Consider the following 14,595-nt stretch of genomic DNA (forward strand, 5'->3'; position numbering starts at 1 on the left):
TTGTAAGGAGTATTCTTCATTCCACTGATCACCAATGTATGGAGGCATGTTTCACTAACCATTATGGTAAGTGGGGTATTCTTCTTCCCACTGACCACCAATGTAAGGGCTTTTCTTTCTCCCACTAACCACCGATTTAAGGAGTATTCTTTGTCTTCTCATTGAACACTAATGTAAGGGTTTTATCCTCTTACTGACTACCAATATAAAGGGGAATTTTTTTCCTACTAACCACCAATGTTTAGGGCATTCTGCTTCCCATTGACCATGAATGTAAAGGGTATTCTTACTCCCACTCACCACCAATGTAAAGGGTATTCCTACTTCCACTTGCCACCAATGTAAGGGGATATTCCACTTTCAATTAGTAACCAATGTAAAGGGTATTCTTTCTCCCACTGAACATCAATGTAAGGGACATTCTTCTTCCCTTTGATCTCCAATGTAAGGATTTTTCCTCCCACTGATTACCAGTGTAAGGGACACTTATCTTTACACTTACCACCAATGTAAGGGGCATTCTTCTTCCCAATGACCACCAATGTAAGGGGGGTATCCTTCCTCCCAATGACCACCAATGTAAGGGGGCATACTTCCTCCCAATGACCAATGTAAGGATATTTTCCTCCCACTGACTACCAATGTAAGGGGGCATACTTCTTCCCATTGACCACCATCATAATGTTGCATTTTTCCTTCCACTGTTTACCAGTGCAAGAAGCATTCTTTTACACACACTGATCAACAAAGTAATAGGCATTCAATGTAAGGGGAAAATCTTCCTCCCACTGACCACCAACATAACAAAATAATTTCTTCCCACTGACTCCCAATGCAAGGGAACACTTCCCCACTAAACACCAATGTAAGTAGGGAACATGTCTACTAATCACCAATATAAATGGAAACACTTAAACTGGAACAGAGGCATTTACAATGACCTTCCACATAAAAGGGGAATTCACATAGACTATAAATATAATGGTAGAATGTAAATGGACCACCAATACACTGAGTCGTCAGATTATTATGACCACCCCATCAGTATTTCATTGGGCCACAAGATGACTCCACGAGATGACTTCGTTGGGCCGCTTCGTGACTCCACAAGATGTTGAAAGGTGATGCGGGGAATCTGACACTGCACTGTTGCCCTTCTGTTGTCTTGCCACTCTCCGTTCTGCCCTAACATTGACTAGTCGCTGACGGCCATATATATATATATATATATATCTACAGGGACCACTCATGCAATGGGAGCATTTTGTACTGGCCATCAATATAAAAAGGCTTGTTGTTAGTTATGCAAAATTGTATGTGCTGCATAGGTTTCAACTGAGGGGTGGGCCACCAAAAGCTGGTTGTGTGAGGGGTGTATCTGCAAAGCTTTTCTATGGGGCCCCATGATCTGTAGTTACAACCCAGGTCATTAGGACTTTGTGAGAGTTTTGACCCTATCAGGAAGTGTTGAAGCTATGTTAGATTAGAATATTAGATATCCACATGTATTGCACCTCTTGGTTCTTGCACTTTATATCTGTCCTTATAACTGAGTCACTTTAATTCATTAGCACAGGCCACAAGCACCATTCAGTATTTTCAATTGCAATAAATGTACGTATATACAGTGTGTGTATGTGTATATGTGTGTGTGTGTATCTATCTATCTATCTATCTATCTATCTATCTATCTATCTATCTATCTATCTATCTATCCACACACACACACACACACGCACACACATAAAATACAAACAAAAGGCCATATTTTTTATATTTATTTAAAACTTTATATAGCTCTGTTATTTACATATGTACAGTATGGACAGAAGGACAACAAACAATAGGGGATTTAAGACAAATCCAAAAGGCAAAGTGAAAAGTGAGCGATCTTGAATTGTAATGACTGGAAACTTAATAGTAAAATTCTTCATCCACCCAACCTGCAAAAAAGAGGAAGCAGTTAATAATCAGCAATATTTACATAACACAGTTTTGAATCCTATCACTATTCACTATATTGTTTGCTATGGATCAAGTTATAATTATTTTAATGAATATTAGAGGAGAACACTTTAGCAGTACTAACACAATTAAATCACTCCAACCCCCACTGCCCAGGCCTCTGGTCTTGCATTGAATGTAATTATGTTGGTGAGAGGGGTAGCTACAAGAACAGCTGAAGACCGTTAAGAATAGCAGCTTCGGGGGACTGGTCATTACAACCAGAACCAACAAGGATGAAGACTATTACTTTTATGAAGTACTACTGTTATACAGTATAAACAGGCAACTAGTTCCTAATCTGTCTTGATGGACCTGCGTCTTTATTCAACCTCAAATACTATGTAACTATGGTTGTTGATAACATTACATAGTTTTTGGTAGATCTCAAGAGAGATGTATTGTGTGTGGCCAGCATAAAACTGCACTTGATACTTTCTGTTTGTTGATAGCACAAGTTTTCCAGAAGATGGGTTGTTAAAATGACACATTTGTGAGTTTGAGGTATGTAGCTGTCATAAAGCAGGACTCCCAGGAGATACCATGATGGAAGCAGGAATTCCCTGACTTGTGTACTAGTTCTAAGCAATGAAACTGAACCTTTTTTACCAAGTTGTTGCCCCAATGATTTGGTGTATGTTGCCAACAAGAGCTAGAATGACTGCTGCTATCAGAACCTACACAGTAGGGTGTCTTGTTTCATAGTGAATTAGTTGCTATGTGTTAATATACACTATATTACCAAAAAGTATTGGGACACCCCTCCAAATCATTGGATTCAGGTGTTCCGTGAAATGTCCTTGCTACTAAATATTCCGCGGTCAACTGTTAGTGGTATTATAACAAAGTGGAAGCAACTGGGAACAACAGCAACTCAGCCACGAAGTGGTAGGCCACGTAAAATGACAGAGCTGGGTCAGCTCATGCTGAAGTGTACAGTGCGCAGACGTCTCCAACTGTCTGCAGAGTCAATAGCTACAGACCTCCAAACTTCATGTGGCCTTCAGATTGGCACAACAGCAGTGAGTAGAGAGCTTCATGGAATGGGTTTCCATGGCCGAGCAGCTGCATCCAAGCCTTACATCACCAAGTACAATGCAAAGCGTTGGGTGCATGTGGTAAAGCACGCCGCCATGGACTAGAGAAGTGGAAACGTGTTCTCTGGAGTGACGAATCACGCTTCTCTGTCTGGCAATCCGATGGACCTGTCTTGGTTTGGCGTTTGGCAGGAGAACGGTACTTGCCTGACTGCATTGTGCCAAGTGTAAAGTTTGGTGGAGGGGGGATTATGGTGTGGGGTTGTTATTCAGGGGTTGGGCTTGTCCACTTAGTTCCAGTGAAGGAAATTCTTAAGGCATCTGCATAGCAAAACATTTTGGACAATTTCATGCTCCCAGCTTTGTGGGAACAGTTTGGGGATGGCCCCTTCCTGTTCCAACATGACTGCACACCAGTGCAGAAAGCAAGGTCCATAAAGACATGGATGAGCGAGTTTGGGGTGGAGGAACTTGACTGGCCTGCACAGAGTCCTGACTTCAACCCGATAGAACACCTTTGGGATGAATTAGAGCAGAAACTGCGAGCCAGGCCTTCTCGTCCAACATGAGTACCTGACCTCACAAATGCGCTTCTGGATGAATGGTTAAATATTCCCATAGACACAATCCTAAACCTTGTGGACGCCTTCCCAGAAGAGTTGAAGCTGTTACAGGTGCAAAGGGTGGGCCAACTCAATATTGAGCCCATCGGACTAAGACTGGGATGCCATTAAAGTTCATGTGTGTGTAAAGGCAGGCGTCCCAATACTTTTGGTAATATAGTGTACTGTAGACATCATTACTGCTGCTTGCATGACCTTGTTAATAGGCATCAGCCCTAAACATCTGTACTAGTGATAAGGTGTAATGACTATAGTTTGGTATATTTTATGAAACTATATAACTGTTTGTGTGATACTTACTTCCAGGGTACTTCCTCATGAGCAGTTTTCTCAGTTCATCATAAACCAAGATCATGATCGTATATTGAATTCCCACAAACCAATACTGAACGCTGTAAAAGGGTAAAACATATTAAAGTCAAAACATGTACAAAGTCTAAGTCCAAGGACAGCACATGATAAGTGGAAAAGGTTTTGGTGACTACAGGCTCCGAACATGTAAAACCTTGTATAGTCTGGTACTCACCGAATAGGCATAAAATGCAGGGCATCATCCATGCCAGGGATGTAACACAGAAATGCCCCAATAGCCACTTGTGACAGTAATCCATAAAAGATGACTTTATTCCTGTGAACAAAAGAATGAGTGTAAAGATAGGGCTTGCTGGTCTGCATCCTCATTTTTATAGAAGATAAGCACAGGGAATTAATATAAGTTATTGATCAAGTAGTAACAGCTGATAAACTGGATTAAATCTGAATAAGGAGCTAGGCAGTGTAGCAGCTTAGGCCACCCATTTGCATTGTCTGCACTGGCACGGGCCCTTCCTATCATACACCAACTGCCTTTGTAAAGTGACAGCCTTGACCAATTGCACTAGCTCTTGGTTTGCAGCTGGGCCAGTGGACATCCACCTTGCACTGGCTCACTGCCTATATTGCCTTGTAGATGATACAGCTTTGGCTGGCTAATACACAATAAGAGACAGATAGACAAGAACTTTATTATTAGTATTTATATCACCCACCAAAAAAAAAAAACCTAAACTGCAAGTTTTCCTTTATTGAAATGGATTGTTTGAGGCGCAGTTGCCTATTACACACTTCAATAAATTATCTGGAGGCAGCTATGGACTTGGGAAGCAGCAGTTTGTGATTGCTCAGTGACTGAAGATGTGGAACATGCAATCTATTGGCTAATATTGTCATTCCCACTGAAGAGCACACACAGACCAGTCTCTATGCACAACTATTACCTGAAGAAGTTGCGTGTAAACAGGGTGTTTCTCCTTGTCTTTCGAATGACCGTGTTCATCATCTGGCAGACAACAATACTAATGAAGAACCCTGAGTAGCAATACCACTCCTGACACAAGCGCTGTCTGTATGTCTATGAAAAAAAGCACATTTTCATGGTGTTCATTTTTACTCTTTTATCTTTCATTGTTACAATATATGTTATTAGGCAGTGGTGTATAAATGGGGGCAGGACCGATTGCAGGGCCCTGCTCTCCAAGAGGGCCCATGGAGCCTCCTATGATATATCCAGAAATCCTCTCTATCACCATCACCTTGAATAAGTAAACTGTAAATAACTGTAAATAATAATTAGCAAACTGCTTGAATATGTCCACTGGGGAAAAACAACATTGGAAGCTCCCCAGTGGTGACAGGAAGTGTACATTGCACTCCAGTTCCTGAATACAGGGGCACAGGCCTGTTTCCACTTATCTTGCACTGGGGCCCAGGTGTGTCAAGCTGCATTTATTGAACCCACGTAGTAGCAATGGTTACATTTATCCACTAATTCCCTCCAGTGCTCTCTAGAAATGTTACATTGTATCTCTTATCACCAAGATATTTTTATTTCCTATGATCCTGAGCTCCATCTATTGGCCATAATGTGGTATTTTCCCAATTCACTACTAATATTCAATGAACACTCGACCAGAGGAGAAAATAGCCTTAAAGGAGAATTATGAGGTGAGTGAAAATTACTCATCCTCATAGTTCGAGCCGACGTGTGACAGTGAAACTGTCACACGCCGGCTCAATAGATCGGGAAGTGAGCGAACACATACGGTTGCTCGCTCACTTCTCGATCGTCTCCCTGCAGAGAGCCTTGACTGTCACTCATGGCTCCCCGCAGGGACTCCCCCCTCCCCGCTCCGATCCTTCAGTGCTGACTGGTGGAACGGACGGGGGAGGGGCGGGTACAGCTGGCTCTGCCTATCCTTTAGATAGGCAGAGCCAGCTGTCATTCAGGCAGCTGGGTGTATCTCAACAGCATTGTCGGGATCTGTCCCTGCAGTGGCGGTCTCAGTATACCACGAGCTGAAGTTCATGATATACTGAGCTTTGGGTCATGGGAGGACGCTAGTATATGTCCTCCCGTGACCCTTAAGAGAACTATGGGCAAAAACACTTACCCCATAGTTCTCTTTTAAGAAGATTGACTTACGTCCCATTTTTGAAACAGCTGTTTTATTCACACAGATCGATTGTACATGCAGTTTCTCCAGATGAATAGCTATGCAATTTTTTTTAATATGTACTCCCCTAGGTTTCCTAGGACTTAGAGAATGTGAACTTCCCAAACAAGTCTTTTAATTTAGAAAAATGTCCGTTCAACCATATGCTCATTAGTTTTTTGACTTATTTTGGTTTTTGTTGACTTTGTTTATTAACCATATTATTAAATTGTTTTGTTCCTCACCCATTCTTGTCCATAACTATCCTCTAGTTCATTGATAGTCTTGTCCTCCCAGTTGACTCGAAGATTAATAGTGTTTATAGGAAGGAATCCCTGCTCAGCCATGATGGTAAAATAATTCACAAACCCGGCGTATGTTTCCATGGCAGCTGTGAGCGAAGATGAGTGAGTTATGAGTTACTGAGTTACTGAGGAAGGTTGCAGACAAAACATTCTAGTATTCTGTTTTAGGGTTTCTCTGCTCATTTTCTGTCTTTTATGAGCACCAGCAACTATCAGAATCAATATAAAGTATATCCACTGGAATAGTACTGGAAGATGCTGTCATACATATTTCTATTTTGAAGATATTTTTAGATTTGAGGGTTTTAAGGTACAAAGACACAAAGAATGTCAATAGTGGTAAAAAAAGGGTAGCAAATGCAACTGCACCTATGGGTACTGAGTGGGCTTGTTCTTGTTGCTATTTCTTTTTCTCTAATAGAACCTTTTGAAGCATCATTATATTGTTTACAAAGTGGGTCCCATTACTTGGGCTTACCTATGTGAAAATAGGAATAGGAAAGCAACTTTATGTTCACCAATCGATCTTTGTGAGGGTTTCGTGGTTTTCTTGTCATAATATCATTTTCTGCCTTTTCATAAGCCAGAGCAATTGATGGGATCTGAGGAAATTTGAGGAAAGTTGTAACATTAGAGAAAGAACACCCAATTATCACTCTCAGTATGACCACGTTAGGTTTTTTTTCCATTTACTTACAATGTCAGTGCCCAATTCAATGAAGAGAATGGTGATGGTTCCTACAGGCAACGGGCAGCTGAGAATCACATAGACGATAAAGGGGATCATCTCGGGAATGTTCTTAGTTACTGTATAGGAAATTGACTTCTTCAAGTTGTCGAATATCAGGCGTCCTGTAAGAAAAGACAAGCAATGAGTTCACGGAAGGAAGCCATTAAACCATAAGCATTAGAAATAGTTTAACAGGTTGAATTTACTGTATGGAAATTGTAACTCATTGAGAGTAGTAAGCGCTGAAGGGCTGTCATCAAATAATGAATTTCATTGGAATGAGAAAGATTTGAGCATTTTTTATTTTTTTTTCTGATTTTGATATTAATAAACCCTTATCTTACCTTCTTCTACACCAGTCACAATTGAAGCAAAGTTATCATCCAGCAAAATCATGTCTGCAGCGTGTTTGGCAGCATCTGATCCAGCAATTCCCATGGCAACACCAATATCTGCTTTCTTTAACGCTGGGGAGTCATTTACTCCATCTCCAGTAACAGCCACAATAGCTCCCTGAAAATTATAGGTTACACTATTAAGCAATGCCTTACCTACTTTCTTAAATCACTCATAAATTCCAACATAGAAACAATTGTGGCTCCGGAGCTACATGTGGTTCTCCTCTGCCTTAAAGCTCACTGTGTGTGTGTGTTTGAAGTGTATGCCAAAGCAAAATGAAAAAAACATATGCCATAGTACGTCTCCGCAATATATGGCCATCATTCTATTGTCCAACATAAGCACTAGGAGGGCTCTTTGAGATAACACAGCTCTAATATATATAGATATATCTATCTATCTATATATATATAACTTAACGTGGTCTTGATTTCACTTGTTTTTTGCTCCCCACCCATGCCATCCCCTTTTTCAGTTTTCTTTTGCTTTCTTTTCCAACTTACTAGTCTCTGACATCCTTCAACAATGAGAAGCTTCTGCTGTGGTGATGTTCTTGCAAACACAATTTCTTCGTGATGTTTTAAGATGTCATCCAACTCATCAGAAGTCATGTCAATTATTTCTCCTCCATTCACCACGGCTGCCTTGGCATCTCTGCAAGTTGCAATAATATTAGATGTATGTTGGGAAAAGTAAAATCAGGTGTTAGATTAGAAAGAGATAATAAGATGTACTCACCTTGGATTTACTCTTTCAATTGGGACTCCAAGCCTTTTTGCAATGTCATCTACTGTCTCGCTGTTAGCTGAGATAATGCCTACGCATTTGGCAATAGCTTTTGCAGTAATTGGATGGTCACCAGTCACCATGATAACCTGTTAGGAACACATGATAGTATTATGTTTTCACAGATATTTTACAAAAACACTAAAAGATTGTTATAGGTTTAATGGCTATCATGAAAGTGCTAAATGATACGAAATGTGGCAGGCTTCAAATGCTTAAAACTATTCGTGATATTCCAGATGATTTATCAATACCTTAATTCCAGAACTGCGGCACTTCATGACGGCATCAGGAACGCTGGAACGAGGTGGATCAATCATAGAGATGAGACCAACAAAGCATAGATCATTTAGTGGGAAATTTTCACTTTCTGCATCAAATGGATAACCAGGTCCATAAGCTGAAGATGGAAGTGCTAATTGGCAAAACCCTGTAGAATAAAAAGAAATGGTCTTTGAAGAACACCACATTTTTGCAGATAGGCAAACATGTAAATAGTCAACAGAAAATGTTTATAAAGTAGAACATCTCTCAAAGAAACCCATCAAACTTCCACCATAATTTAAGTTTGTGAGCTTACCAAGAACTCTTTCTCCTAGACTTCCCAGAGCTAAATATGCTTCCTGAAAATGGTCTTTCATTTCATCATCCAGTGGCCATTCCTGTCCTCCAATCATGATGGTGCTACATCTGTCCAAGATGCGCTCCGGTGCCCCTTTCATTACCAGCAAGTAGCCTTGCTCAGCAAGATCTTCTGGGGCGTGAATAGAAACCTAGGTGATTGAATAAATAATCAAACTGAACATTTGGACTAAAGACAAGTTGAAATTAAATGATGAGGACTGAAAATGGATGATGTCATAGAGAGGAGTCAAGAGAAATGAGAAGTGGTGAAAGTTTGGGAAATAATGCTAAGTAATAATGACAGATGAGATAGTGAGAGATAAAGGAATGACAAAAACTGAATAATAAAAAAATATGAGGAAGGGAGCTTAAAAAGTAGAATTTTTATATTGGCTTAACCACGTACCTGGTACTTATTGCTGGAGTTGAATGGAATCTCCAACGCTTTTTTATTTCTTTTTCTAATTTCTAACACGTCCCCAAAGATCTGCTCCGTAAATTTCAACAAAGCTGCTTCTGAGGCATCACCATTGACTGTTTTCTAAATAGGAAAAGTAGAAAGTAAATCTGCATTCTTTACACTAAGGGGTTGATTTACTAACCTTATAAACACGCCACGAACAAGTATACACCTCTGTAGTGTGTTCCCTTCCAGCATGATCTATTGGTGGAATCTAGACACCTTTGTAGTGTGTACACACGCAGCAGGTGTGTTGTGCAAAGCCCTGCATGAATTGCAAGGTGATGTTGTGTAAATTAGCTCTATGTTGTGTTGCTTGCGTTGATGAATGCAGGAATGTAAATGCATGAGCTAACCATTTTTGTCTAAACTGTGAAGCAGCATTATATATGCATCATGTGCATGATTTTTCCATATATGGCATTAGTGGAAATATGCTTTTAGAGACTTTTTGGTTGATAAATACGTTTTGCTGTGTTAAAATCACACGCACCTGGTGCGTGCGTCTGTTTAGGTTAGTAAATCACCCCCTAAGTGTCTGATGGTAGTACCATGGAAGAACAACCAGAGGTACACACTTGATAATCATAGCATGATTATTATAATAATGATAGTCACATACGATTCATGATACATTATCATATTATTGTTATTATTATTATTATTATTAAGCAGAAATGTGTATGTGCTATATTTGAACATGTTCCATGTATATTGCTTATTGTACTTACTTTGCTGATGGGAACGTCCTCTTGATTTGCACAGAATTCTGCCCTGTTGCACAGGGTGGCGATTCTACCTAATGCTTGCCAGGTAGGTGAGCTCTGATCAAACATTTCTCCTAGAGAAATAAATAGTTAAGAACAATTACACATTGCTCATTTTCATGTTTATCTAAACACGTATTGCGGATATAGTATGTAAAAGTAATAAAAGTAGAAATTGTGAGGAGCCTTACCAGTGCCATCCTCACTGGTGTCCGCATTGTGAATAATTTTATCAAACCACATATGCGCCACAGTCATGCGGTTCTGTGTCAGGGTGCCAGTCTTGTCAGAGCAGATGACCGAGGTAGATCCAAGTGTTTCTACAGCCTCCAGGTTCTTAACTAAACAATTTTTCCTTGCCATACGTTTTGCAGTAAGTGACAAGCAGACCTAGGAAGAAGGGCATTAATGGTTATCACAAAAATTCTAAAATCTGAATCAAGTAAGTGTTTGGATTAATAAGAATCAGTACCCATACTTACAGTGACAGTAGCCAGTAGACCTTCAGGCACATAGGCCACCACAATACCAATGCAGAATATAACGGCATTGAGAGCACTGTATCCCATAGAGATGGAAATTATAAAGAAAATTACTCCAACACCCACTGCAAGACCACTGATTAGATGGACAAAGTGCTCAATCTCCAGAGCTATGGGTGTCTTCTGATCTCCAACTTGTGAGGCCAGAGAAGCAATACGTCCAATCACTGTATGGTCACCTGTGTTTATGACGATTCCAGATGCCGTCCCTGTAGGTGAGAAACAATTTCTTAGAGCATGTTTTGTTACATAGTTTGAACACTCAAATGCTACCTTTAAGTGCTGACATTTAGCTAATGTGTGTTTTTATCCCGAATGCCAGGTTTGTATAGAAGCCTAAATCTTACCTTCCAAGCACGTGGTAGAGTAAAACCCAAGGTTCTTGGTTTCTAGTGGATTCTCATCTGTGCAATCTACACCTCGAGGTTGTGCTTCTGACTCACCAGTCAGTGATGAGTTGTCAACCTGTGTATCGAGAATAATAAATTATTTTGGTCATTAATGGTTGTTTCTGATTTATACATGCTTCATCTTGAGAACTAAGAAGCCATAGATCTTCCCACCATTCTGCAAATGTCCCTGCTTCTCACCTTGCAACCGTGGCTCTCCAGTATGCGCAAGTCAGCTGGGAGTTTGTCTCCTCCTTTTACATGAACAATGTCACCTACAACAAGCTTCTCCGCTAGTAGTTCTATGCGTTTTCCATCCCGAAGAACAAGGGCTTGCTAGAATGAGAGAGTTGCAAGTTAGGAACAAAGGCTACCTCAGTGTATCAGTGGTATATTTTAGAAATCAGTTAACTAAACATGTGGCCTTCCTTACCTGAGGAACCATGTTCTTAAAGCCGGCCATAATGTTTGTACTTTTGGCTTCCTGGTAATATGCAAAGAGGGCAGTCATCACTACCACAGCAATTAGGATAAGGGCCAACCAGAGCTGGAAACAAAGCATGTTTATGATTTAGAGAAAAATAGTGGGGCATTTCTAAAACAGCAGGCATAAACAATCTTAAAATTACATTATGCTTACATTGTCTTTAGCAACATTAGGATCCTGTGCTGCTTGTAGACCATAGGCAAGGAAACACAAAGCAGATGCGATCCAGAACACAATGGAAAATCCACCTGCCATAAGCATTAGAAATTTGACAATTTCAGGGGTTCCTTTTGGAGGAGAAAGTTTGTTAGGTCCATCCCGAGCAAGAATCTCCTCTGCGGTGGCAGTGCTATGGCCCTACAAAAAAAACAGCAAACATATGTATCAAAATAAAATACTGTAACACAGACAGCAGTGCAATTAAATATTATTTCAGTTGGTCAGTATGAATTATTGCCTAGCCTCTGCAAGCCAGCAAAAAACAGGGATGTAAATTCTTACAACTCAATTGTTTATCATAATTTTTGACAATAATTTGCCAACTGTTGTAGAGCAAATACATTTAAAAGCTAATATCACAGATTTCAAAGTACTATGAAAAAAACTAATATTTTCTAATGCTAAGTTTTCTAATGCTCTAATCTACTAACTGACATATCAGTCTGGATGTCACAACACTTCTCAAAATTCAATGTTTCAAAAACTGAGCTCATAATTTTTCCTCCCTCCCATGCATCTTCCCCCAAATTTTCCCTTGAGATCGAAAAGGCAACTATCCATTCCTTCCCACATGCCAAGGTGTTAGGTGGGATCCTTGACTCCGACCTCACTTTTCTGCCCCACATCCAATCACTATCCAAATCCTGCCACCTTCACCTTCGTAACATCTCCAAAATACTCCCCTTCCTCACCAATGAAATCACAAAACTACTCACCTGCTCACTTGTTATCTCTCATCTTGACTATTGCAACTCCCTCCTCATTAGCCTAGGCCTACCTCTACACAGGCTGTCCCCCCTTCAGTATATCATGAATGCTATTGCTAGACTCATCCACCTAACCAACCGCTCAGTGTCTGCAACCCCCCTCTGCCAATCCCTCCACTGGCTTTCAATCGCCCAAAGGATAACATTCAAAATATTAAGAACCACTTACAAAGCCATCCACAACTCTGCCCCTGGCTATACCTTGTCTCATCCCCTCCGCTCTTCTAAATGCCTTCCCTCCCATCCCTCCCCCATCCTACCCTCACTGCCTTTAGTTTGCAATCTCTAAAGACTAATTTCTTCAGGGAAGCCTATCCTGCCTCAAACTAATCACTGAACTATCACGTTTTCAAACAATTCATCCCCACACAGCTACCTCCTCATGTATCACTTCCCCCTCCCTTTTTAATTTAAACCCTCACAGGCAGGGCTCTTCCCACCATCTTGTCTTGATTTGTATTGTAATTGTCATGTCTTCCTTATATTGTAAAGCACTGCACAAACTGTTGGCGCTATATAAATCCTGTATAATAATAATAATCAATTACTGCAAAAACCTACGCTCAGGATAAAAAAAAATCCAACATGTTTCTCCTTGAGGTTTACCTGGTTAATGTCCACTAAGTATTTCTTCTGCAGTTCATCTACGCTTAACGTGTGGTCCGTCTGAAACATAAATTGTAGTCAAGTTAAGATCATTGTTGTCTATTTCTCAATACTACTTTTTCAGAATAGTAAAAAAAAAATTAGGAAGATTAACTGAAGTTTTTTTTTACAATACAATACAATATAAACAATATACTTGTCCTACAAACCAACAGCCAAGAAGTTAAAGGTGACCCTTTTAAAAAGGAAATTACTGCAATATAGTCTGCTTGCAGTCAGAGAATATTCAGTTATAAGATTAGGAAATCTCGATGTTATAATGCTGAGCTTTGGCCATGTATCATGTTGTTCATCATAGGTACAATACAAAAAAACACAACAGTCCAACACGTGTAAAACATAGTTTGCCTCATCACTAAACACTTAAGCGCCATATTTTTGCTTTGAATCAAATGATTATAGATTTTATTTTAAGATGGTGTCTCTCTATTGGAATGAAGGCAAATCATCTACACTATATTCTCAAAGTCCAAACATGTGTGAGGTCAACTTGGCCGTGAGCTGAATCACAGTATATGACCAATTTACGTCTCCTGAAATTCCAACATTTCTTCATGTCTGAAATATCAGTTTCTCATTTAACTTACAATTTCAAGTTCCTTTTTCAGGCTTTCCACTTTCTTGTCATTTTTCTTGGATTTCTTTGGTTTTTTATCTTGCTCGTTTTGAGTTACTGCCTGATCTGTATCAGGGATGGAGTAGATATCTGGAGGCTTCTGCATAAGCACAGGGAAACATAGAGAAATATTATTTTACATCAATATCTAGGTATGCACTAAACTTGCTAAAAACACATCCAGAGAACTAGGGAGAGATGAAATGTATGAAGTATACTATCAAATAAAATAGTTTCCCACACGGATAGCAACTCAGTAATACATATAATGTTTATAAAACCAAATTCTATCAGAACTTTTACCAACAGGTGAGCTTTAAGTGAATCTGTTCCCAGGCCATGCACACAAACTTATTTACATATTTTGAACAAGCAGTTGATTCACTTTAAAGCAATCACCTCTGTATCTGTGAGCATTTTGGAAAAATTGATTGTAAACGTTGCCATATTCTAGCCAAGGCATATGTCCAATAAAATCCAGTTAGACTTGCCTCTTTTTCTCTATTATATGCTCAGCTCTGGCTGCATCGTTTAATTAAAGTAAGTGTCAGAACTTGTTTTACTTGTTATATTTCGACAATGCAACAATTCCGTGCATGCAAGTCATTAAAGAGAACTTGCCACCTACAATATGAATACACACATGAAAACCCACACATTGTATGTAATCATATATCATTACATGTGTGTATGTATATATATA

General features: G+C 39.7%; 1 protein-coding gene across 1 annotated transcript in view; it reads right to left on the reverse strand.

The window, feature by feature from the left end:
* Window positions 1–1,914: 1,914 nt before the first annotated feature.
* LOC108790966 (potassium-transporting ATPase alpha chain 2-like) overlaps window positions 1,915–14,595 on the reverse strand; it is a 27,332-nt gene continuing 14,651 nt past the window's right edge. The window contains exons 3-24 of the mRNA XM_018561326.1: window positions 13,864–13,992; window positions 13,217–13,276; window positions 11,778–11,981; window positions 11,571–11,684; window positions 11,339–11,473; window positions 11,096–11,213; window positions 10,689–10,957; window positions 10,398–10,596; window positions 10,171–10,280; window positions 9,386–9,520; window positions 8,936–9,128; window positions 8,610–8,785; window positions 8,308–8,444; window positions 8,073–8,223; window positions 7,515–7,683; window positions 7,138–7,292; window positions 6,919–7,042; window positions 6,381–6,526; window positions 4,921–5,054; window positions 4,191–4,292; window positions 3,965–4,056; window positions 1,915–1,943 (exon numbers count right to left, since the gene is read on the reverse strand). Of these exons, the coding sequence (XP_018416828.1) occupies window positions 1,915–1,943; window positions 3,965–4,056; window positions 4,191–4,292; window positions 4,921–5,054; window positions 6,381–6,526; window positions 6,919–7,042; window positions 7,138–7,292; window positions 7,515–7,683; window positions 8,073–8,223; window positions 8,308–8,444; window positions 8,610–8,785; window positions 8,936–9,128; window positions 9,386–9,520; window positions 10,171–10,280; window positions 10,398–10,596; window positions 10,689–10,957; window positions 11,096–11,213; window positions 11,339–11,473; window positions 11,571–11,684; window positions 11,778–11,981; window positions 13,217–13,276; window positions 13,864–13,992 (3,081 nt within the window). The remainder of the gene's footprint in view (window positions 1,944–3,964; window positions 4,057–4,190; window positions 4,293–4,920; window positions 5,055–6,380; window positions 6,527–6,918; window positions 7,043–7,137; window positions 7,293–7,514; window positions 7,684–8,072; window positions 8,224–8,307; window positions 8,445–8,609; window positions 8,786–8,935; window positions 9,129–9,385; window positions 9,521–10,170; window positions 10,281–10,397; window positions 10,597–10,688; window positions 10,958–11,095; window positions 11,214–11,338; window positions 11,474–11,570; window positions 11,685–11,777; window positions 11,982–13,216; window positions 13,277–13,863; window positions 13,993–14,595) is intronic.

This window comes from Nanorana parkeri, unplaced genomic scaffold (assembly GCF_000935625.1).
Source record: "Nanorana parkeri isolate BGI_ZX_2015 unplaced genomic scaffold, ASM93562v1 scaffold517, whole genome shotgun sequence".
Taxonomy (NCBI): domain Eukaryota; kingdom Metazoa; phylum Chordata; class Amphibia; order Anura; family Dicroglossidae; genus Nanorana; species Nanorana parkeri.